Source organism: Lepus europaeus, chromosome 12, assembly GCF_033115175.1.
Source record: "Lepus europaeus isolate LE1 chromosome 12, mLepTim1.pri, whole genome shotgun sequence".
NCBI classification, from domain to species: Eukaryota; Metazoa; Chordata; class Mammalia; order Lagomorpha; family Leporidae; genus Lepus; species Lepus europaeus.
Window position 1 is genome coordinate 5,757,281 of NC_084838.1, and position 24,925 is coordinate 5,782,205.

Here is a 24,925-nt window from a genome sequence, read left to right on the forward strand (position 1 = left end):
CCAGGAAGAAGCACCTGGCTCCTGATCAGCACAGCGCCGGCCATAGCGGCCAACTGGGGAGTGAACCAATGGAAGGAAGACCTCTCTCCCTATTAACTCTACCTGTCAAATTAAAAAAAAATTTTTTTTAATTCTGTCCAAGTTTTTTTAAATCCATGCACCTTTTCCATGCACTTTTTGTAGGCCTCTGGCATATTTTGAAATTGGCTAAGTATGCCTCCAGCCTTGTGCTTTTCACTCAAGATTGCCTTAGTGTCTGCAGTTCCCTACAGCTTCCTGCAAGTTTTAGGGCTTTTTCTGTTTCTGTGGAGAATGACACTGGAAATTTGATAGGAAATGTATCCAGGATTGCTTTGGGCAGGATGGGCAGTTGACAGCATAGCTGTTTCAGATCCACGAACATAGGCGGTCTTCCCATGTATTTGTATTTCAGCTCCATGAACATAGGCGGTCTTCCCATGTATTTGTATTTCAGCTCCATGAACATAGGCGGTCTTCCCATGTATTTGTATTTCAGCTCCATGAACATAGGCGGTCTTCCCATGTATTTGTATTTCAGCTCCATGAACATAGGCTGTCTTCCCATGTATTTGTATTTCAGCTCCATGAACATAGGCTGTCTTCCCATGTATTTGTATTTCAGCTCCATGAACATAGGCGGTCTTCCCATGTATTTGTATTTCAGCTCCATGAACATAGGCGGTCTTCCCATGTATTTGTATTTCAGCTCCATGAACATAGGCAGTCTTCCCATGTATTTGTATTTCAGCTCCATGAACATAGGCTGTCTTCCCATGTATTTGTATTTCAGCTCCATGAACATAGGCAGTCTTCCCATGTATTTGTATTTCAGTTCCATGAACATAGGCTGTCTTCCCATGTATTTGTTTCTTCAACTGCCTTCACCAGTCTTATGGTTTTCAACATGCAGGTCTTTCACATCTTTCACTAGGCTTATCCATCATTACCATGTTTGTAGCTATTGTACACAAGGTCATGTCTTTTGATAAGCTGATCTTTATCACTACTGACCGGTGCGTTGACTTTGTACCTTGCAACTCATAGTTCCAGTGGTTTTGTGGGTGCAAATGGGTTAGACAGAAGACCCATTGTCAGCAAAGCTTTCTTTCTTCCTTTCCTTTCGGGATGCCTTCTGTCTCCTTGTTTCTCCTAATTGCTCTGGCTAAGACTTCCAGCACTATGTTGACTAGAAGTGGCCAGGGTAGGTATCCTGGCCTTGTCCTGATTTTAGAAGAGTGTTCAACTTCTTCTTGTATACTCACTAGCTACGGGATTCTCACATAAGGAGGCTTTCGTTGTACTGAGGTACATTCATTCTACGCCTGATTTGCTTAGAATTTTACCATGAAAGCATAAATGCTTTTTCTACATGTAATGAGAAGCCTAGGATTTTCTGAAATCTAACAGATAATTTGCTGTGTATTCATGGACGCAGCACTGCCATCCCCAGCACACAACTGTCCACCCCTCAGCCAGGAAAGAGCTGAAGAGGCTCCTCGAAGGGGGAGTTCCTGGCCTTGTTCTTGGATCAGTCCTTGCTTTCCTGCCCCTCGGTCTGACAGGTGTTGGCCCATCACAGCACCAGCGCCCTTTGCAAAGAACACATGATTTATTAAAGACAACCTGTCATCAACAGCACTGATTGAAGGAACAAGATGACAGAACAGAAGCAGTCTGACGGACTCTCTGGAGCGAGGCCTGCCGAGTTGACAGCCCAACCTGGAAATGTCCAAAGTCCGGGGGCAGCTTCCAGGCAGGAGCTTCAGGCACTCGGGCTCTGTGGGGCCTCCCTTGAGAAACTGGGGAGGGAGAAATCGCCAGGGCAGGTCCTTTGCTCAGGTGGACTGGGCTGGGGAACCAAGAAATTGCCCCTCGGCTCTTGACCTTTCTGTCAAGCCCAAGGAGAAAGCACTGGACCCCACTCTGCCACTGAGGCAATCAGATGTAGTGATTCAAGTAGTATGGTCCCAGGCCGGAGGACAGGGTCCAGGCAAAAGGGAACGCATCAGGTGTCCTGGGCAGTGTCTGCTGGGTCCCAGGCAGTGGCCAAAGCCTCGGGCTGCTAAGAGGTCCAAGTAGGGACTGAGCCAGCAGCTGACAAGTAGGTGGTGGCCCCGGCTGGTGGGAAGCACTTTTAACTGCCCCACCTCAGGGGTCCATGAGTTTGATGAGGGTGCCAGCTCTGGTCTCCCACACTCCAGGAACCTCCCAGGCAGGGCCTGCTGGAAAACCAGGAAGACCCCAGGACCAAGGGGAGGAGATTCTGACTTTAGGAAATCAAGAGGACAGGCTCCCCCAACTGCTCTACCTTCTCAGCCCCACTGCACTCACCAATCTGCAATAAATAGCTGAGAGTCTGAATAAATAGTGCAACCGTCCCAAAGACTGTATCGGGAGAGACAAAAAGGCAGGTGCATACGGTCCCAGCAGCGTCCCAGGGAGAGCCTGGGACGGAGCCTCCAGACCCACAGCAGGTGGTGCAGGCTGAGGAAGGCGCGAGGGGCAAGAGGGCGCCAGGGCCCGGCCCTGCCTGCCATCAGGACGGGTTAACTAGCCTTCCCGACGCAACTACCTGCCCTCCTCAAAGAGCAGGCAGAGCTGTCAGGTACAGCAAGCTGCACCCCTGCTCAGCGTGCCCACCCAAGCCCTGGGAAGAGCCCCAGCAGGTGACGAGAGAAGGGCCTGTCCCGCACTCACCCCTGTGGGGTAGTGGTGCCCTCCTCTGGAAGCGACAGGCCGCAGAGCCTTCACTCAGCCACACTGGCCCCAGGCGGGCCCTCTCCGGCCCCACGTGCCCTTCAAGGGACAGCACATGCGGCCAGGCCCCGAAGGCTGGGGAACGGCAATGCCTCTGCCGCATGCGGACCTTGCTCAGCAGAGCAGCTGCAACGCAGGAGGGCTGCGGGCACCCTGTGGCGGCTCTGCTCCCAGGTCACCACCCTGGGCTCAAAGTGACACCTGCTGGTTTCTGGGGTCTGTCATGGGGAGCAGGTTCAGGGTCACCACGGGAGGCTCTGAGGACCCCCTCCCAGCATGGCAGATAGCAGTGGGGGGAGGCCTTGCTAAGCCACACTCTTCAATCTGTCTCCTCGATTCAGGGGAGTGGAGGGGGGGGACTCAGGATAAGGCACCCCAAGAGAGAAGGGCAGGGGGAGAGGAACAGAGAGGAGAGAGTCACACACCCTCTGAGGAAAGACAAGAGATGGAGACAGAGAGGCGGAGACCAAGGAGGAGGAACAGAGACCCCGGGGTGAGAGACACATAACCACCAGCGGACACTAGATCAGACACGTGCTTGGCGGGAGGGACTGAGGGCGTGAGCCAGGCCTGGCAGTCTCTAGACGCCTCCAGTGCCACTCTCCCAGGGCAACAGCCGAAGCACCAAGCCCCAGAAGAAACGGTTTCGGGCCCATTTGCCGCGCACCTCCCCTACCCAGCAACCAGGGGAAGGCCGGAAGCAGGAAAGGAGAAAGGAGGACAGCAGGGCAGCGGGAGCCCAGCAGCTTCCTGGTGTTTCCGGTCCCAGCTCCAGGAAACGACTCCACTGCTCCAGCCCTGCTCAGCACCAGGGCCCAGGGCCAGGTTCCCAGGGTCCCAGGGCTGAAGAGCAGGAGCAAGCCAGGGCTCGGCAGCTGGGAAGAGCAGGCACAGTGTGCCCCTGGCGGGAGCGGCCCGCTGGAGAAGCCAGGGCGAGAAGGCCCGGAGTAGCCGATCCTGCAGCGTTCCCACGGGCGGGGGTCCTGTTGGCTTCGTGGCTGTGTGGCTCAGAAGCCAGGGCCCAGGGGCGGGCGGCCTCTGGCTGCCCAGTTACAGTGAGTCCTGGAGCTCCTTGGCTTTCTGTAGGATCTGGCAGACGTCGTGGATGGGGTAATCCTGGGCGGAGGAAAGCCACCGACATGCCCCTGAGGGCAGAGGGCAGCCCGCTGCCGCCTCAGCCACACCCACACCACTGCGCGTGTCCACCCGAACCCCTGCAAATCACTAACTCCATGGCACCAGCCCAAGGCTTCACAACCCTGCCGAGCCCAAGACCAGCCTGCCTCACAGCTCTGCCTCCATGGAAGCCTGGGATCCGGCCAGGCGCTGTGCGTGGCTGAGTGCCGAGTCGCCCAGTGCAGCCGTGCTGGGATGGCTAGGCTGATGCCCTCCGCACAGATCCCGTCAGAGGAGTTACAGAAAACCAGCCTAGGCCAGGCACTGGTAAAAGCACGAGGCCTGAGAGGATGCCCTGCAGCCTGGGTCACACAGCAAGCACAGCTGGACAGAGATGTGACCTGAGCCCCTGTTCTCAGCCACTGTGCGCCACACTCGCCTTCCCTGGGCCAACACTGCAGCCCCCAAAGACCCCGGCCACGCTCAGGCACCTGTGCAGCACCTCTTCTGCAGGCCACACAACACCCAAGGTGGGTGGCACAGCCAGGATCCCAACCCGGATCTGAACCAGGTCTACCGCAAGGTCCAGACTCTGACCCAGCCTGTCCCGGCCGCTGCGCCCCTCAGGCTCCGTTACCTGCAGCAGCCGCATGTTGACGGTGAAGTCTCCTTCCAGCAACTGCTCCCGGATCAGGCTGAGGGAAACAAGTAGCCCAGCGTGGGCCCCGGGCCCTGCCCGCTTCTCCCCGCAGCCCACGCCGCGGGCCGGGGGGTCTTGCCCTCGTGCCCCTGGGGACTGGCCGGGTCCCGCCGCACTCACATGAGCATGGCACAGCAGACAATGAGCAGGAAGTCAAAGCGGTTGTCATCGGCAAAGAGCGTGTCCCAGATGCGGATGACGTCGGGCAGCAAGAACTCCTGGGACAGCAGCAGCATGAGCCAGCGGAAGGCGAAGAACTGGGGCTTGATGTTCTGCTCTTGCTGGAGAGGGGGCAGGGGTTGGCCGCCTGCCGACTGGCAGCGCATCCACACACACAGCAGGGGTGCCGAGGGGCGGCACGGCCTCTCTCGGTTGGAAAGGGGAAGCCACTGCTGGCCGCCAGCTACTCGTCAGAGCCTCTGATTTTTAAGAGAAACCCCAAATTCACTTTTACGCAACCCCCAAAGACTCAGAAATAACGACACACAGTCCTCAAACATCATGAGGCACAGGCACTTGGCCTAGCGGCTAAGTCCCCGGTTAAGACGCCACTTCTGGTACCAGAGTAGCTGGGTGTGCGCCCGGGCTCTCACTCCGACTCCAGCTTCCTCACAGTGGAGAGGCCTGAAGTGACTGCGCTCCTGACACCCACAGGGGAGAAGGGAGGGGGCCACTTCGGGAATTCAGGGGAGTGAAACAGTGGAAGGGAGCTCTGTTGCCCTTTCTCGGCCTCTAATTAGTTAACAACACACGGAACACACCATGCAGGTTCTACCCTTGGGCACATGGCCACCATCAGGCACACGCGCCAAGCCTGGTCTATACAACAGCCCTACAAAGCAACGTTACCAGCAGGCCACTGCTCTCTGTCAAGCCAGTGAATACTCTAACTGAAAAGCTTGCTACAAAACAGCAAAAACACCCTTCTGTACTTGTATAAAGACATGTACAGGGCCGCGGTGGTGGTACAGCGGGGAAGTCACCACTTGCAATGCTACTATCCCATGGGGGCGCCGGTTCAAGTCCTGGCTGCTCCACTTCTAATCCAGCTCCCTGCTGATGGCCTGGGAAAAGCAGCAGCAGATGGCCCAAGTATCTGGACCCCTGCACCCACAAGGGAGACCTGGATGAAGTTCCTGGCTCCTGGCTTCAGCCTGACCCAGCCCAGGCTACTGCAGCCATGTGGCGGGGGAGTGGATGGGGGGTCTACCACAGAGGTTAGACCTCTCTAACTCTGATTTTCAAATAAATAAATCTTTTTTAAAAGAGACAATTATACTTTACACTTTTTGTTTCTGTGTGGGTGCAAACTGTTGAAATCTTTACTTAGTATATATTAAATTGATCTTCTGTATATAAAGATAATTGAAAATGAATATTGAAGTGAATGGGGGCTGGCGCCGTGGCTTAACAGGCTAATCCTCCGCCTTGCAGCGTTGGCACACCGGGTTCTAGTCCCGGTTGGGGCACCGGATTCTATCGAGGTTGCCCCTCTTCTAGGCCAGCTCTCTGCTATGGCCCGGGAAGGCAGGGGAGGATGGCCCAGGTCCTTGGGCCCTGCACCCGCATGGGAGACCAGGAGAAGCACCTGGCTCCTGCCTTCGGATCAGCGCAATGAGCCGGCCGCAGCGGCCATTGGAGGGTGAACCAACAGCAAAAAGGAAGACCTTTCTCTCTGTCTCTCTCTCTTTATCCACTCTGCCTGTCAAAAAAAAAAAAATTAAAAAAAAAAAAATGAAGTGAATGGGATGGGAGAGGGAATGGGAGATGGGATGGTTGTGGGTGGGAGGGAGATTATGGGGAGAAAAAGCCACTGTAATCCAAAAGCTGTACTTTGGAAATTTATATTTATTTATTTATTTATTTGACAGGCAGAGTTAGACAGTGAGAGAGAAAGGTCTTCCATCCGCTGGTTCACTCCCCAAATGACTGCTACGGCCAGAGCTGCGCCGATCCAAAGCCAGGAGCCAGGTGCTTCCTCCTGGTCTCCCATGCAGGTGCAGGGGCCTAAGCACTTGGGCCATCCTCCACTGCTTTCCCGGGCCACAGCAGAGAGCTGGACTGGAAGAGGAGCAACCAGGACAGAATCCAGCGCCCAGACTGGGACTAAAACCCCAGGTGCCAGTGCCGCAGGCAGAGGATTAGCCTAGTGAGTCACGGCGCTGGCCATGGAAATTTATATTTATTGAAGTTAAAAAAAAGAGACATTTATATATATTTTCTTCCTCACAAAACTTTTCATGTTTTATTTTGTTTATATGCATATCTTTAAAATAAAAAGACCTTTATTTATCTTGGAGAGAAAAAGAGACGCTGGATCTGCTGGTTTACTCCCCAAATGCTCACAACAGCCAGGGCCAGGTCAGGACGAAGCCAAGAGCCAGGAGCCCCTCAACAAGGTCCTCCTCGGGGTGACAAGCACCCAAGGACATGGGCCATCAGCTGCTGCCTCCCAGGGTGTGCATTAGCAAGAAGTTAGGATTTAGGAGCGGATCTGGGACTTGAACCCAGACACTGCAATGTGCGGCATGGGCGCCCCAAATGGCATGGTAACCACGGTGCCAACTGCCTGGCTCATGCGCCTGTTCACAGGCGGTTCTCTGAAATAAACACGGAATGGTGCTACAATCATCTTCAAAATTAGTTTTCTCTTTAACGGTTACTCACTTTTTCATCTACTTGAAAAGTAGAGAGCAACAGAGAAAGGGACAGCAATGCTTTCCATCCATTGGTTCACTCCCCAACTGTGTGCAACAGCCAAGCCTGGGCCAGGCTGAAGTCAGGCGCCCAGAACTCCATCTGGGTCTCACACACGGGTGACAGGGGCCCAAGCACTAGAGCCATCAGCTGCTGCCCCCAGGACGAAAGCAGGGAGCAGGACCAAATGGAGAAGAGAAGACGCCAATGTGAAAGTAGGCATCCCGGCCGGAGCCGCGGCTCAATAGGCTAATCCTCCGCCTTGCGGCGCTGGCACACCGGGTTCTAGTCCCGGTCGGGGCACCGGATTCTGTCCCAGTTGCCCCTCTTCCAGGCCAGCTCTCTGCTGTGGCCAGGGAGTGCAGTGGAGGATGGCCCAAGTACTTGGGCTCTGCACCCCATGGGAGACCAGGAGAAGCACCTGGCTCCTGCCATCGGATCAGCGCGGTGCGCAGGCCGCAGTGCGCAGGCCGCAGTGCGCAGGCCGCAGCGCACCAGCTGCGGCGGCCATTGGAGGGTGAACCAACAGCAAAAGGAAGACCTTTCTCTCTGTCTCTCTCTCTCACTGTCCACTCTGTCAAAAAAAAAAAAAAAAAAAAGAAAGTAGGCATCCCAAGTGGCAGCTCAGCCCACCGTGCCGCAAGGCCTGCCCCTCACTCAAGTCTTTTTTTTTTTTTTTTTTTTTTTAATTTGCCCCTAATTCTTAAAAATGGAATGAACAGCCTTTTCTCAGAAGACTGTTAACAGGCTTAACTCCCTTCAGGGGTGCTAAGTGCCCCACACTGTGCCTGGCACACCGTGGGCACTGCTCTCACTCTCCTGCTGCCTCCCATAAGCTGCCCGGCTCTCTAGGCCTGCCTCGGCACGTGGGCCAGCATCCCTGGCACACGGGACAACGTCCCCACGAGTGCAGCAGTCGCCACTTTTAACCCGTCTCAAGCCAGGTGTCATGGGGCCAGGGCCTTCGGGGGCCTCTGGGGGCCTCCTGCCCGGGGGTCGGGGTCCTCACCAGCTTCAGGTAGAGTTCCATGTCCTTATCCTTCAAAGTGGAATACACCTTTTCCATCTTGTAGGTGATGCCACACTGCGAGTCATCCAGGCTCTTGATGAAGTTGTCCCGGATTTCAGCCATGAGGTTGGTGAAGCAGAAAAAGGTGTCTGCCTCGGCGTGCTCTGGGAGACGACAAGGCCAGGCAGATGGACGCAGCTCAAGCCCCACCCCCTGCCAATGGACCCTCCGACCTCCGATCCCCGCCAAGTCGCCAGCTGCAAGGCCAGGCTCAGCCCTCCTCTGTCCTCACCACCATCTCTCACATCTCCATCATTGTCCCCTTGTTGCCTGGATGCCAATTCCAGACCACGGCTTGAATCTTATCACTGGGTTCCCTGTGCATCCACTCCTTTCCACCCAAGGTCACGATTCCATGTCAAGAACTCAAGAGGCAGCCAGCGCCCTAGGTGGTCAGGCAGACCCTTCTGGTCCCAGAGCTGACACAGAGGGAGCGTGGGACCCCAAGGAGAGGAAGCTGGCTAGCTGGGGCCAGCCCAGTGAGTCTCAGTCCACACGTAGGAAACCCCATGAGAGATGCGGGTAACCGAGGGCCCTCTTACCTTTCCACTCGCTGTTGGGGTCAGTGGCAAAGGTATAGTACAGGGGCCCCACGATCTCATTCATGCCCTGCACGTAGGCAATGCCAGGGTTGAGCTTGGCATAGATGAACAGGATCCGCTCCACCACCTCCCAGTGCGCCTCGCAGCCATTGGGCAGCACCTCGTACTCATTCAGCGACGACGGCGCCGAGTTCTTGTGCGGGGAGCTCATCTGGGGGGGGGGGGGACAGCATGATGCCGTGGGGGCTGCCACTGGGCTCCACCTCCAGCTCACAGGAAATACGGGCCCCACGGAGAGGAAACAGGCTCGAAAATCCGAAACACAGGGCACGCTACCAAAACTGAACATACAGCGATAAACACCAGATAGCAGAGACCTCTGAGGTGGGGGTGCTCACTGGAAGTAGCGTGGAGGAACTTTCTAGAAGACAGATACTCCTCGATTTCTGATGGGTCACGTCCTCACAGACTCAGGAGAGCAGTGGGCAGTGGTCTAGCGGTTCAGACGCCAGTTAAGACTATCCACAGGGTTACCTGGGACACCAGCATCCCGTATCACAGTGCTGGCTGAGTCCCAGCCACTCTGCTTCCTGCTAACGTGCCTGGAAAAGCAGTGGAGGATGGCCCAGGTGCTTGGGCCCCTGCCACCCACGCTACAGACCTGGATGGAATTCCTGGCTCCTGGCTTCGGCCTGGCCCAGTCCTGGCTGTTACAATCATTTAGGAAGCAACCCAGTAGATGGAAGATTCTCTTTCCCTATTGCTTAGCTTCCCAAATAAATAAATCTTAAGGAAAAAAAAAAGAAAGAAAGAGTCCCAACAGCCTCCACTGGAGTTCTGAGTTCAAGTCCCAGCTCTGCTCCCGACGCCAGCTTCCTGCTGCCGCAGCCCTGGGAGGCAGCAGTGACGGCTCCAGTCCTGAGTCCCTGCCACCACATGGGGACCTGCCTGGCGCTTCAGGCTCCTGCCTACACCCTGGCCCTGCCCCGGCTGCTGCAGTCATTTGGAGAGTGAACCAATGGATGACAGATCTCTTTCTCTGTCTCTGCCAATTAAATAAAATGAAAATAATTAACTAATCAAGGGAAAATCTGAGCAGCTCCTACTCTGGAAGAAAACAAGGCTTTCTGACCCAACTGAGGGCTGCTGGCTGATTCTACTGGAGTGACTGCCACAGGTTCTACGCACAGAATGACCACGTAAAGGCAACGTGACAAAACGCCAAGTTACTGCAGGCCGATGGAAAGTGTCCACATTGAGCACTGCACTCCACTGCTCGGAATGCTGGGAATTCTATAACCAGGGGAGACGACCCCTGCAAAGGACGCGTGCAGGACAGCACGGTCCCCAACACAGGCTGTGCGTCAGGCTCCCTCGGGAGCTGGGTGACAAGGCGAGTGCCCTACACCCAGTCAGTCAGGAGCTCCAGAGGCGGGCTCGGCTGCACGACAGGACCTGGGCAGAGGTGAGCATGGAGCAATCCTCGAAGCACAGGGGCCTGGGGACGCTGACCTCCGTCTTGCCCTGCACACAGGCACACACAGCTCAGGAACTCCGGCTGACAGCTCTCCCTGCGCCAGACAGTGCTGTACAAGCGGTCCTCCACCAAAGTCAACGAGCAACCTCTAACAGTCTCCCATGCTCTCCACACACGGAAACTGAGGCCCCAAAATGGTCACTCATTAAGTGGTATCCCTGGGACGTGAGCCTAAGCCAGCTGTCTCCTGTGCCCAAAGCACAGGCCTCCGGGACCGACTGCCTCTTGAGCTTGTCCAGTGCTTCCCAGCTTTCCAAGAATCCGCACAGCTCCGACCTCCTTCCACTCTCCTGGCGACTCAACAGCCAGGCGGGGCAGAAACAATGGAAGCGCAACAGAGGTCAGGAACCTGAGCCTGCTACCACCCGCCCAGCGTCACACGCTGGGCAGCCTCGGCCCACACTGCCCAAGCACAGTGAGGCCGTCACGGGCTGCACTCGCTCCACTGCTAGAGATACGACAGGGGGTGCCCTGGGGGCCTTCAGATCCTCAGGTGCTGCGGGCATGGCACTCCAGGCCCAGGTATCAAAGTTAAGATGGGTAAGCGCTCAGCCTTCAGCCCCCAGTCACTACAGGGAAAGGAATGACAGGAGCCAGTCTCGTCTGGCCTGCAGCCAGAAGTCAGCAGCCAAGAGGGCTGCCCACACAGCAAACCATAGGGCTGCTAAGCCAAGACACGTGCACTGCCCCACAATTCTGCTGGACACATGACCCTGCGTAGGAACGTGGAAGCTGGGTCGGCTGTACCTGCCTGGCCGCCCCTCGGAGCCCTGATCCCCGTCGGCTCTCGGGGGAGATTCTGCAGTACCAACTGTGTCTTGTGGAGGACGTGGGGGCTTCCCCACTGAGGCAGGACAGTGAGGTTTGGGGGAATAAACCACAGCCGCAGTAGCCCCAGCAGGAGACGTACACAGAGACTAAGGGAATACACCTGTCTGGCTACAAGCAGCTTCCCCAGGTTACAGGAACCTGCTAGAAGACCCGGCTTCGACCACCAACGTGACTGAGGCATCACAAGTCAACTCGACCTCCCAAGTCTGACCGAGCCTCTCCCCTCCAGCCCCAGCGGCCCCCACGTTTGCGTGGAGACTACAGCTGCTTCCAGGATGGCCTCTCCACTACAGAGCAATCTCACATCCCCGCCCCGCACGGCCTCTGCACCCTTGGGCACCTTCTCCCCCTCCTCCCTGCCTCTGTGCGCGCTGGGTCCCCACTCCTGAACACACGTGCTCTCCCTGCAATGCGTCTCCCCCACCCCGTGAGCTCAGCGAGGGCTACTTCCTCCAGGAGGGCCTCTCGCTCACTCTTCCTCACGCCACACCTCCTGACACATGCACGCCTGTCAGACTCTTTTCTTTTCTATACTTATCTAGCTGTAAGGCAAGCAAAGCGACAGAGACACAGAGAGAGAAATCTTCCATCTACCGGTTAACGCCACAAATGGCTGCAACAGCCTGCGTTGGTCCAGGCCGAAGCCAAGAGACAGGAACTCCACCCTGATTCCCACACGGGTGGCAGGAGCCCAAGCACCTGGGCAATCATTTGCGGCCTCCCTGGCACAAAAATCCAGGACAACAATGCGATACCAGACCACAAGCAGCAGCTCAGCCTGCCGCACCACGACACTGGGCCCTGCCTTTTACTTAAAATTTTACTTTAAAAATATGTGCTCACTTTACTTATTTTGAAAGGCAGATGACAGAGAGACAGAAAGAGGTCTTCCATCTACTGTTTCATTCCCCAAATGCCTGCAACAGCCAGGGCTGGGCCAGGCCACAGCCAGGAGCCCAGAACTCCATGTGGGTCTCCCATGTGGGGGGCAGAGGCCCAAACCTGAGCCGTCACCTGCTGCCTCCCAGGATGCATCAGCAGGATGCTGGGTCAGAGGCAAAAGAACCAGAACTCGAACTCGGCCCCTCCAACCTGGATGCAGTCGTCCCAAGGGATGAGCCGATCCATGCCACACACCCACCCCAGCTCTCCCACAGGCGTCTACCCCCACGAGGGGACTCAGCGCAAGAGGCCTGAGAGGCCTGACTTCCGGCAGAGACAGAGTGGCGAGTCACTGAGTGTAACCGTCACAGCAGGAAGGGAAAGACGGGTGGAGATAGGGTGTGTGGGGGGGACTGTGTGCACACTGGGGGGGGGGACTGTGTGCACACTGAGGGGGGGACTGTGTGCACACTGGGGGGTAGACTGTGCACACGGGGGGAGGGGACTGTGTGCACACTGGGGGGGGACTGTGTGCACACTCGGGGGGGACTGTGTGCACACGGGTAGGAGGGGAGTGTGCACACTGGGGGGAGGAGACTGTGTGCACACTGGGGGGAGGGGACCGTGTGCACACTAGCACTCACATTTGTGACGCCGCTCCGGTTCCGCGCCACAGTCTGGGATTTTAGCGTTGTCTGTTCCACACGCTTACGAAGGGTCTCAAACTCATTCTGGGGGTCCAGGATGAGGAGGCACGGGTACTCGGTGGCCCTCTGGAAGAAGGAGATGTCCGGGTACAGCCTCCTGTCGGGGGAGCACAGAGAATCCCGTTATTCAGAGGAGGGGTCTTGGCTGTGCCGTTGGCGCCCTGGTGCCAGGGGTTCCCGGCATCCCTCAGAGCAAGTTCTTGCTTGTTTTGTATCACAGACTTGACATCTGGCTGTATCGGGTGCCTGGGCAGCAGCAGGCGGAAGCTCCAGCAGCTGGGTGCCAACCACACAATGGGAGGCCTGGGCTGAGTTCCTGGCTTCAGTCTCCATCAGTCCTGGCTGCGGCAGCTGTCGGCGAGTGAACCAGCGATGGGATCTCTTTCTCCAATAAAGAAAGCCAGTCACGCGTGTGTAGTCGTGTGCTCACCCAGATTTCACACATACTTGCAGACACACAGACACATACAGTTAAGTATCTTTATAATCCAACTCCTCCCTTAAACCACAAACATCTTCCCATGTTAAAAATACGTACTTCACAGGCGCCAGAGAGTTAACAACAGGTAAGCACACTTTGGTTAAGTAGGTACACGCTGTGCGACAGAACCTCACACAGCGGACACGGGGAGATGTCCAAGACCGAGCGAGGAGAAAATAAGACCACAGTCTCTAGAGTTGATCCAGTTTTTGAAACACACGCATTGCAGAACACACATGCATTCCACACTTGCACGCAGCTCATGGTGTAACGCACACCAGGCCGACATGGCTCATCTCCCCAGTCCCTCCCTAGAACCAGGGCAAGACTGGCTCTTGTTTATCTGTTGATTTAAGATTTATTTATTGATTTGAGAGGGGAGGAGAAGCAGAGATAGCTTCCATCTGTTGGGTCACTCCCCAGACAGTCACAACAGTCAGGGCTGGACCTTGCTAAAAGCCAGGAGGAGCCAGGAGCTTCTTCCAGGTCCCCCGTGTGAGTAGCAGGGGCCCAAACACTTGAGCCGTCTTCTGCTGCTTTCCCAGGCCATTAGCAGGGAGCGGGTTCAGAAGTGGAGCAGCTGGGACTTGAACCGGTGCCCATGTGGGATGCCGGCACTGCAGACTGCTACGCCATAATGCTGGCCCCAAGATGTGGTTCTTAACACGGCCTTAGGACACCTCACAGGTAGAGGCTGCACCCACACCCACCTGAGAAACAGGGGGGAACCCCCTTCTGCAGCCTAGGCCCTGACGATGGGCTGGGCAGAGCAGCAGCGCCTGGGGGAGGGCGAGGAGGACGCTGCTGTCAAGGTTACTCAGCCGCAGGGTTCTCCGGCCAGCTCCGCCTCTTCCCTGGAGCTTCTAGTTCCTCCAGAGCTCTCCTGGGCCCCCAGGCGGGAACAGGGCCCCCCTTACTCAGAGCATCAGGCAGCATTCGCCTGATGTGTTTGTTTCCCGTCTCCTATGCGTCTTCCCGACTGGAAACGGGAACTGTGGGTGACTTATTCCTATCCCTTTGCACAAGGGCCCTCAGCACCCCTGAGAAGCTGCTGAATGAGGGGCACCTGCCCCGGGCACCCAGAGCTGCCCTTGGAAACGCTGTCCTGTGTGAGGAGGCCGGCGTGTTGGGAGGACGCAAAGGGAACAGGATGAGCTCCCAGAGCCCGTCCTTGAGGATCTGGGGGCTCTAAGGCCTCCACGCTGCGTCAGAATCGGCACAACATCCTGTTCACCTGTGCAGACCCAGGCCCTGCGCTACACCCCTGATCTGACCCCTAGTGTACAGGTCAAACAGGCTCAGAGTCCTGAGTCACCTGCCCAAGGTCACAGCAAACGACCGATTAAGGTGGAACTGAAACCAACTCAACAGACTACAGCAGAACCCAAGCTCCTTTGTTACTTCTGTTTTCATTTTGTTTGAAAGGCAGAGAGATTCAGAGAAAGACATTCACTGATTTCCTCCCGAGACACTCACAAAAGCCAGGCGTTTGGGCCAGGCTAAAGCCAGGAGCTGGAATTCCAACAGGGCCCGAACACTTGGGCCATCACCCACTGCCTCTCAGCGTGCACGTTAGCAGGGAGCTTTGACGGAAGTGGAGCAGCCGAGGGGTAGGCGCTGTGGACGCCTGCACCCCACGTCAGAGCGCCGGCTGGAGTCCCGGATGCTTTGCCTTGCATCCAGCTTCCTGCTAATGCATCCTGGGAGACAGCAGACGATGGCTCACGTGCCTGGCCCACCCACGTGGAGACCTGGATGGGGTTTTAGACTCCTGGCCTTGGTCTGGCCGAGCCCTGGGTGTTGCAGGCATTTGGGAAGGAACCAGTGGATGGAAAGTCTGTCTGTCTCTCTCACGTCACGCTGCTGTTCAATTAGATGAAAATAAACAAGTTTTTTGATTTAACAAAAAAAAAGAAGAAAGAAAGAAATGAAGGAGCCAAGACTCAAACCAGGTGCTCCCGCCTAGGAAGCAGGCATCCCAAGGGGCAATTTAGCTGCTTACCACACGCGTGCCCCAGGACCCATGCCCTCGCCACCCCAGGGCTGTGTGGCAGGCCTCCCTTCTAGCTCCTCACCCGGCCTTACGAGAGATCCCGCACACGGCCGAACTCGCCACCCCGCAGGGCGGAGCCAGCACTGCCACATTTCTTTAGCAAGTGACAAAACACACTGCAGCTCTCACAATGTTTAAAAAAATACACGTGTGACCCTATCACTGCCCCACGCAGTGGTCAAGTCCAAGGTCTGCCCCGCCTCCTACACTGGCTTTGGCATTGCTTCTCCAAGGTGCCAAGCTCCATGGGCTGGAGCCTTGCCACTGGCAGCTCCCTGCCCACAGGGCCTTTCCCTGTCTCCCCTAACGTCTCAGCACAAACGCTGCTTCCGCGGCAACTTCCCTAACCCCTGAAGCACCCTGAGCTGGTCCTTCCACGGCCTTTACCACGAGTGCTGGGCACCGGGTGCTGTGAGATCCACTCAGCTGAATGAATGCCGGCCTTGCCATCCTCCCCTCCAGGCTCCAAGCTCCTCAGGAGAGGGCCAGTCTGTCCGTTCAGTGCTCAGCCTAACCTTCAGCCTGAGCCTGGCCTACTGCAGGGACTCCATACTTCTGGACAGATGATCAGAGGAAGCCAGACATGCCTGGGCGGGCTCAGGAGAGCCGTGCACATGCAGGCAGACCCCACTTGCTCGCTTTTCTCTCCAGCCCATTCCCAGCAGGCCCTGGACAGGCCCTGCAGGACAACCCACTCCAGCAACTCAAACACCCCCTTGGGAGCCTGGGCTGGGAAAGGAATGGACAAGGCGGGAGCAGACACCCCTTGGAGCCCCGGCCCCAGCCCCAGCCCCGGGGCTGCTCACCGGACGTCTTTGTCGATCTGCAGCAGCACCTCGTTGTCTTTGAAGTACGTGTTCCACCGGCTGTCCGGGCTGGGGTTGAGCGGCTGCATGGAGAAAAGCAACTGCTCTGTCCACGGCCCAGCTGGCCCTGGGTAGGTTCTAGCCAAGGCCGGAGCAGTGGCCTCACAGCACAATCCCACCACAGGGCCAGCCGTGGTCAAGACAGTCTGCGAGCCACTCGGAGGAGACAGCACGGGCCCTCCCTGGCCTCCGGGTCACGCGCACCCCTCGGCCAGCAGCCATGCCCTGTGGCGTGCTCCGACCACGTCCCGCTGGGCAGGGGCTGTGCTGTGCGCTGCGTGGCTCTAGGACCTAGCATCTAACAGGTGCACACCACGTGCTGTCGATGGAGGGGACTCACGAATGTTCTATCACCAGGTCTGCTCCTGCTGCATTCACCCCTCCTCCCCTGGAGGACGGGCCTGAAGCCCATCTGCACCCCTGCACCAGGACGCACAGGAGGAGCTCAGGGCTGTCCAGAGCGGGGCTTCCTGCAGACCACAGAGAGGCGGTGCGGCCTCAGGCCCGCCAGCTCGGACTGCTTCAGCTGCACAACCTGGCACCTTCCGGGGAGGGAGCGAGCGCTGAGACTAAGGCCTTGAAGTGCACAGTGCAGGGCTGCCTGGGTCCCCTCCCTGGACACTGGCCACCGTCTCTGCCACTGCCGGGCTTGGGAAGAGGTGAGCACAAGACAAGCATCGTCCGTGGTTGAGCAGCCCAACAGAGTCAGGCAGGGCCAGAGGGGACCGACACCAAGCTGCACCCAGCCTCTGGCTCAAGGGCCTGCCCCAAAGCCCACCCCCATTCTATACTCTCAGTCCCGGCTACCGACTCCTACTCACGTGGTCCTCAAAGGTCACATCCTCCCTGGACACACCCATGTTGGCCTTGGCAATGCCAGGCTGGATAATCATTTCCCTCAGGAACTGAGAATACAACTCCCTGCAGGAGAGAAGAGGAGACGGGATGACGCCCAGAGGCTCCCCAGGGCCCGCAGACCCGAGAAGCAGCACCAGCGCTTCCGTCCGGCAGGAAGGACCCCGTCACCGCTCTGCTGGGGCGCGCACCTCTGCCTGGCCAGGATGGAAGTCCATGAGGCTCTCTCCAGGGGCAGGTAGTTCAAGAGGATCTGCACAGACGAAGGGGAACACAGCTTGGTGACGCCCTCGCCCCTACCCCGCACCACAGGCAGGCACCGAGAGGCCTCAGAGAACTCCGTGCGAACCCCAGTGCAGGCCCAGGTGGGGCAGCCTCCCTCTCCTCCCACCAGGCCCTCCTCCTTCAGCCCACGCCGGCCTGGCCTCTGCCCCTCCTCACACACTCCCAAGCAACGATAAAATCTGGTGCTCAAGGGGGCTGCAAACCAGGACATGGCGCTGCTACCACCTCAGCCAACAGCTCCGGGCAAAGCGCAGCCTTGCTTCCGTCCCGACACACACCACGTATACACCAGGAAGCAGAGGTCTCCACTGGCATGAGAGGGTCCCATTCCCAGGGGAGGAGGGACACCCAGACAGAAAACCCAAACTTCCCAGGAAGCGTCCTTACACAGCAAGAGCAGGCGCACAAGAGAAGGGGCTGGGGGTGGGGGGCAGCACGCAGGGACTCTGGGACCGGGCGCAGAGCGGAAGCCGGAAGCCCCCGCAGGCACACCCACCTTCCAGCACAGGCACCGCAGTCCGCCCTCGCAGGGGATGCCTGTGGACACAGCAGCCAAGGTCAGGCCCCAGGCCAGAGGCCCAGAACCCCCAGCCCTCCACCTTGGGGCCAGTCCGCGAGAGCAGCACGGGCAGCGAGTATTTCCTCAACAGAAAGACTACCAGACTGGACGCTAGTTCTGTGTGATTTCTGACCAGGCTCCGGCTGCAGCCCACAGCCCAGAGCTGTGGAACGTTCGTCCGAGGACAGCAGCTTCCCATCCTGGGGACCTCCTCCTCAGAGCGGCCTCGACCACCCACAAGCCCTTGCAGTCAGCCAGGCCCCTGCCCGCACAGCACCCAACCTAAGTGGAGTGGCACCGGGAAAGCCCCAGCAACACAGGAGCCGCCCCTGTGGATCCCCGGGCACGACACACAGCAGGTATTGCACAGGACCTGTGGAACACAAGCTGAGCTTCGGGGGCAGCTGTTTGGTCTAGTGGTTAAGATGCTGAGTGGGATGGAGGGAAGGTGGGGGGAAGTGTCACTGTGTTCCCAAATCTCATAGATGAAATGTGTGAAACTTGTATAACTTAAAAAAAAAAAAAAAAAAAAAAGTTGTTGGGTGGGAGTGCCGATGTGCCGGCAAATGTGGACACTCAAGAAGTGGGCCCTGGGGCTGGGCTGTGGTGTGGCAGGTGAAACTGCTGCCTGCAGTGCCAGCATCCCATATGAGTGCCGGTTCGAGTCCCAGCTGCTCCACTTCCTATTCGGCTCTTTGTTATGGCCTGGGAAAGCAGTAGAAGATGGCCCAAGTCCTTGGGCCCCTGCACCCGTGTGGGAGACTCAGAGGAAACTCCTGGCTTCAGATCGGCACAGCTCAGGCCATTGCAACTGGGGAGTGGGCCAGAGGATGGAAGAACCCTCTCTCTCTGCTTCTGCCTCTCTTTCAAGTAAATAAATAAGATCTTTAAAAAACAAACAAAAGTGGGCCCAACCACCCATGTGAGTCACTTAGAACGGGTTCCCAGTTCCTGGCTTCGACCTGGCCTAGCCCTGGCCGTTTAGAGGGTGGAATCAGTGAATGGGGAGTTATTTATCTCTCTCTCTCAAATAAAAACACTTTAAAAACTAAGTTGTGGATGCTATGTGCTGCGTGCTTCAGAGACGTGCGTCTGCTTGTGGCTCACTGTAGCCCAGGGAGCAGGGGCGAGTGCCCCACGTCTCCACCTACAGACAGGAAACGTATAAGGGAGCTTCAAAAAGCTCATGAATGGAATTAAAAGATAAGTTTTCCATTTCTTTAAATGTATTCCTATTTATTTGAAAGAAATACAAGAAAAAAAAAAAAAAACAGATGACACACGGTGAGAGAGACAGACTGGCAGACAGCTATCTCACCCGCTGGTTCACTCCCCAGCGTCTGCAATGGCAGGGGCTGGGCCAGGCTGACGCCGGGAGCCTGGAGTGCCATCCAGGACTCCATGTGGTGGCAGGGATCCAGTGCGCCGAGTCAGGCCTGCTGCCTCCCAGAACGCACGTCATCACAGAAGGGAAACCGGACCTGGACTTACACCCAGGCACTCCAGCAGGGGACACACACAGCATCTTAGCCACTGCAGCACCCAAGCCCATGCTAGTTAGTTTATTTTGATGCAAGAAAAAAAAATTGCGAAATTATTTTTTTCGTAATCTGTATTTTCCATGAGCTTTCTGAAACCCCTCGTATCTGAGGGAAAGAACCGGGAACCTGAACGCAGGTCCGACCCCACAGCCCCACCTGAGCCCCTGGCACACGCCACCTGCCTGCAAAGGCCTGAGCAGCACCCTGAGCACAGACAACGTCTCCCGATCGCTGTCGGAGAGCCCCTGAAGCAGCTGTCCCTACACCAGACGGTGGAGACCACCGGAGGACTCCTCGCCACCGAAACGGCGGGGCGGGGACAAGGAGCTACGGGAGACCTGCGGGGATCTGCGCAGGCACGCTGCAAGATTCACCCCCACCCCGGGGAGGGCAACGTCAAGGTTTCGGCTCCTTCAGTCAGCGCCTCAAGGCTGGAATTTCACCATTAACCAAAGTTCACTGTGGTCTCGGTGGAAGAGAACCAGAGCCAGCCGGCAGTAGAGCAGACTCCGCCACGGAGGGCGCCGCTGAGGAAGCAGGGAAGTCCCAACCCAACCTCCCCTCTACCTCAGTCCCATCCAGGCACCATCAGGAACAAGGCGCCTCCCACGCCCACAGCTCCCGGGGAGATGCCTGGCTCTCAGTCACTGTTTGGTTCCACAGGATCCAGACAGGGCTCAGAGTCAGGGTGAGCCCCCCAAAACCGGCCAGGGGCGGCCTCAGGCACCTTGTCCCCCACCCGAGGTAAACCCCAGTGCAGAGATGCCTCTCACCACTAAAACTGAGCTCCCGCAGCTTTTCCAACGCGATCGAGGGCTCCTTCAGCACGTCCTGGAATTCTGCAATCCTAGAGGGGAAGAGAGGGCAAATGAAGCACCTGCCCCAGGGAACCCCCAGCTCGCTGGCTCCGCCCACCCCCAACCTGTCCCCTCCTCTCCCTCAGGACACACAAGAGGCAAAGTTTGGGGCAGGCGCTGTGGCACGGCTCCTTAAGCTGCTACTCAGGATGCCTGCATCCCACATGGGCACCGGTTCAAGTCCCGGCTGCTCCACTTCCCAGCCAGCTCCCTGCTAATGCCCCTGGGAAAGCAGCAGTGGATGGCCCACGTGCTGGGACACCTGTACCCGCATGGGAGCCCAGGAAGAAGCTCCTGGCTCCTGGCTTTGGATCGACACAGCTCCAGCCTTTATGGCCATTTGGAGAATGAACCAGCAGATGGAAGACCTCTCTGTTTCTCCCTCCTTCTGTAACTCTTTCAAATAAATAATTAAAAAAAAAAAACTAAAAACAAAAAAAGATGCCTACATCCCATCTACATCCCATACAGCACTGCTCGGGACCCACTTCCTGCTAATGCGTCTGGCAGGCAGAAATGATGGCTCAAGCACTGAGCTCCTGCCATCCACAGGTGGGATCCTGATGGAGCTCCTGGCACCTGGCTTTGGCCTGGCCCAGCCTCGGCTACTGTGGGCATCCGGAAAGGGAACCAGTAGATGGATAACCTCTCCTCCCCCTGCACCCCCATCATTCTGTCTCTCAAATAGAAATTAATGATAATTTTTTAAAATGGCAAAGCTCAGAGCTGGCGCTGTGGCATAAAGGGCTAATCCTCTGCCTGTAGTGCCAGCTTCCCATGTGGGCGCCGGTTCTAGTTCTGGCTGCTTCTCTTCTGATCCAGCTCTCTGCTATGGTCTGGGAAAGCAGCAGAAGATGGCCCAAGTGCTTGGGGCCCGGCACCTGCATGGGAGACCCTGAAGAAGCTCCTGACTCCTGGCTTTGGATCAGCGCAGCTCCGGCCGTTGTGGCCATTTAGGGAGTGAACCAGCGGGTGGAAGACCTCTCTCTTTGCCTCTTCTTCTCTCTGTGACTCCACCTCTCAAGTAAATAAATAAATCTTCTTAAAAAAATAGCAAGGCTTGGCCGGCGCTGCGGCTCAATAGGCTAATCCGCCTTGCGGCACTGGCACACCGGGTTCTAGTCCCGGTTGGGACACTGGATTCTGTCCCGGTTGCTCCTCTTCCAGGCCAGCTCTCTGCTGTGGCCCGGGAGTGCAGTGGAGGATGGCCCAAGTCCTTGGGCCCTGCACCCCGTGGGAAACCAGGAGAAGCACCTGGCTCCTGCCTTCGGATCAGCGCAGTGCACGGGCCGTGGCGGCCATTGGAGGGTGAACCAATGGCAAAAGGAAGACCTTCCTCTCTGTCTCACTGTCCACTCTGCCTGTCAAAAAATAAATAAATAAAATTAAAAAATTAGCAAGGCTCAGTCAAGGTCCGCACCAAAGACAACTTTGGGGAACCAGAAAACCACAGATTAGAACTGGCTCTGTGGCATAGCGGGTAAAGCTGCCGCCTGTGGTACCGACATCTCTCGTAAGAGTGCTGGTTTGAGTCCCGGCTGCTCCACTTCCAGTCCAGCTCTCTGCTGTGGCCTGGGAAAGCAGTGGAGGATGGCCCAAGCCCTTGGGCCCTGCACTTGGGTGGGAGACCTGGAGGAAGCTCCTGGCTCCGGCCCAGCCCAGCCTTTTAGGGAGTGAACCAGTGGATGGAAGACTTCCCTGTCCCTCTCTCTCTAACGCTACCTTTCCAATAAAATAAATCATTAAAAACAACTTGGGCCACTCGTCCTCTGTGTTCGGAAGGACGGAACGTCAGTGAAGAGACCCGAAAGACAGTCTTGTCCAGAGGGCGTCACACGAACCCCCAGGCTTGGGCACATCCCACTGCACAGTGAGCTGGCATTTTCTGGGCTCTGTGCTGGCCAGGCCCAGCCCCCAGCACCGCCACCACCTGAGCTCGGCGAACCCCAGGAACCAGCGGTAACCCGATCCGCCGCCCGCAGGAGCCCTCCGCGCTCCGGGGCCTCCGGCCGCCCGCTGTCCTGGAGGGGGCGGGGGCGCGAGCGAACCTTGCCGGCTGCACGCCCGCCTGGGGGGGCCCTGCAGCCAGATTCTCCAGGGCCAGGGAGGCGGGGAGGCCGGGGCGCAGGACGACGAGGCCGGCTCGGGGCACCAGGCGCCGCGCCCAGGGCCCCGGGAGAGCGCAGGGGAAGGCCGGGCTCCGCCAGGGCTCGAACCGGGCACTCCGGCCGCACCCGCCGCGCCCCGGCTCTGAGGGGCAGAAGGGGGCGCCCTGGCGGGGTCGGGGCCCCTTACCGGCTCCGGTGCAGACTCGACATGGCGTTGACTTCCGGAGCCCCCCCAGCCGCCGTCTCCACCGCCACCGCGGCCCCCCAAGGGACGCGGGGCGCTCGGCAAAACCCTCCGGCCGGAAACGTGCCCGCGAGCATGCGCGTTCCGCCGCGCTCGGCCCGGCCCCGCCCCGCCGGGTCACGTGCGGCCCTCTTTGGCTCCGCCTCCCCCGGGGGCCCCGCCCCGCGCGCGCGGCACGTGACCGCGCCGGCTGTGTGGCCGTGGGCCGTGGCTTGCGCTTGCTCGGGCTTGGGTATCCGCGTCCGCGGTGTTCCTGTCGCCCTGGCTGCTTCCCCGCTGACCCTGGCTGTCACTAATTGGCGGGATTGCTTCTGTCTGCTCAGAACTGCAGGGCCCCTGGCCGTCTTGTTCTCTGCTGCGTCCGCAAGGACTTTCTGGAGGGACAGGCTGCGTGGTAGTGTGGCCTTGGTGTTTGTAGGTCATGCACCAGCGTGGAACTTAGGTACCGCTACCGTGACTCAAGACGGTGGAAGAAATGGGAATGAACAGGAAAGGAAAAGGCAGGCCAAGATTTCAGAAATCCTTGCCAGGGGAAGACGGTGGCCACCCAGTGCCTGCACACGCGTGTGTGGGTGGTGTGTGCATAATGGTCCCTGTGTTTTTAATGGCAGAGTTACAGACAGGCAGAGAGAGAGAGGTCTTCCATCCGCTGGTTCACTCCCCAGTTGGCTGAGCTGATCTGAAGCCAGGAGCCAGGAGCTTCGGGGTCTCCCACACAGGTGCAGGGGCCCAAGGACCTGGGCCATCTTTCACTGCTTTCCCAGGCCGCAGCAGAGAGCTGGATTGGAAGAGGAGTAGCTAGGACTCAAACGGGTGCCCACATGGGATGCTGGCACTGCAGCTTTACCTAATTTGTCACAGCACCGGCACTCCTCTGAAATTCAGAAAATGTTTGAGAGCTTCCTTGTCTTTGTTCACAAATCTGTGACTAATCCATGCATTTATGCTGCATGTATCAGTTATCTGAATAAACAAAGGCCAACGCTGTTCTCTGCCTCTAACAGAAGCGGAACAGCCAGCATCCCATGTCGGAGCACCAGTTCAAATCCCAGCTGCCCTGCTTCCAATCCAGCTTCCTGCTACTGCACCTGGGAAGGCAGCAGATGATGGCCCGAATACCTGGCCCTGCCTCCACACCACAGGGGAGACCCGTACTGAGTCCGTGGCTCCTGGCTTTCCCCTGGCCGAGCCCTGGCTGTTGCAGCCATTTGGGGAGCAAACCAGTATATGGAAGATCTCTCTCTCCCCTCTCCCTTCTCTCTCCCTTTCTCTGTAACTCTGCCTTTCAAATAAATAAAAGAGAGAGGGAGAGGAGAGAGAAGGAGAGAGAGAGAGATGGGGGGGAGGGAGAGAAATGGGTGTCCTGCCGTCTCCCTTTCACGCTGTTCTGCCGTGATGGTTCTGAGTTATTTGACAACTCTGTAGGCTGCACAAAACTGATAATAAGGGGCCAGTGCTGTGGCATAGCGGGCAAAACTGCTGCCTGCAGTGCCGGCATCCCTTATGGGCGCTGCTTCAAGTCCTGGCTGCTCCACTTCCTCTATGGCCTGGGGAAGCAGTAGAAGACGGCCCAAGTCCCTAGGCTCCTACACCCACATGGGAGACCAGGAAGAGGCTCCTGGCTCCTGGCTTCAGCCTGGCACCACTCTGTCTGTTGTGGCCGTTTGAGGAGTGAACCAGCAGGTGGAAGACATGTCTAACTCTGATTTTCAAATAAATCAATAAAATCTTAAAAAAAAAAAAGGTTAGCTACTTTGAAAGGCAGAGCAACAGAGAGAAGAAGAGACATAAAAAGATCTTCCATCTGCTGATCCACTCCCCAAATAGCCACAGGCAAAAATAAAGCAAGGAGCCGGGTTCCATCCGGGTCCCATGGGTGGCAGGGGCCCACGCACCTGAGTCCTCGTCTGCTGCTCTCCCAGGGGCAATAGCAGGGAGCTGGATAGGAAGTGGAGCCACCACTCATGTGGGATCCCAGCATTGCAGGTGGAAGCTTAACTCCCTCTGCCCCAGCGCCAGCCCCAAGGAATTAAATGTTTTAAGATTTATTTATTGGATCCGGTGTTGCGGCATAGCAGGTTAAACCTCCTCCTGTGATGTTGGCATCCTATATAGGTGCAGGTTCAAGACTCAGCTGCTGCACTTCTGATCCAGCTCCCTGTCAATGCACCTGGAAAAAGGAGAAGAAGATGATCTAAGTGCTTAGGGCCCTGCACC

The 24,925-nt window shown here is 57.3% G+C and overlaps 1 protein-coding gene across 4 annotated transcripts; it reads right to left on the reverse strand.

Moving 5' to 3' along the window:
• Positions 1-92: 92 nt before the first annotated feature.
• On the reverse strand, positions 93-22,770 carry TBC1D13 (TBC1 domain family member 13). 4 transcript variants are annotated; one of them, XM_062207421.1, is made up of 12 exons: positions 22,652-22,770; positions 20,273-20,346; positions 17,896-17,936; positions 17,306-17,367; positions 17,081-17,180; positions 16,200-16,282; positions 12,797-12,956; positions 8,903-9,113; positions 8,301-8,464; positions 4,715-4,875; positions 4,532-4,589; positions 94-1,610 (listed from the first exon to the last, which is right to left on the reverse strand). In XM_062207421.1, exons 1-12 carry the CDS (start codon positions 22,672-22,674, stop codon positions 1,422-1,424), a joined length of 1,326 nt encoding a protein of 441 aa, XP_062063405.1. In that variant the 5' UTR covers positions 22,675-22,770; the 3' UTR covers positions 94-1,421. The 4 variants fall into 4 exon arrangements, with proteins under 4 accessions (XP_062063408.1, XP_062063405.1, XP_062063407.1 ...); XM_062207423.1 differs by lacking the exon at positions 94-1,610 and adding an exon at positions 1,617-3,894; XM_062207422.1 differs by lacking the exon at positions 94-1,610 and adding an exon at positions 1,617-3,923.
• Between the last annotated feature and the right edge of the window lie 2,155 nt (positions 22,771-24,925).

What these genes read in the sequence shown, in the direction of transcription:
- TBC1D13 (XM_062207421.1), bottom strand. Translation starts at nt 22,674, where the DNA reads ATGTCGAGTCTGCACCGGAGCCG. An exon ending in CAGATCGACAAAGACGTCCG is followed by an intron (nt 12,957 to 16,199) that starts GTGAGCAGCCCC and finishes CTCCCCCGACAG; the next exon opens with GAGGCTGTACCCGGACATCT. An exon ending in ACCGGAGCGGCGTCACAAAT is followed by an intron (nt 9,114 to 12,796) that starts GTGAGTGCTAGT and finishes CCCCCCCCCCAG; the next exon opens with ATGAGCTCCCCGCACAAGAA.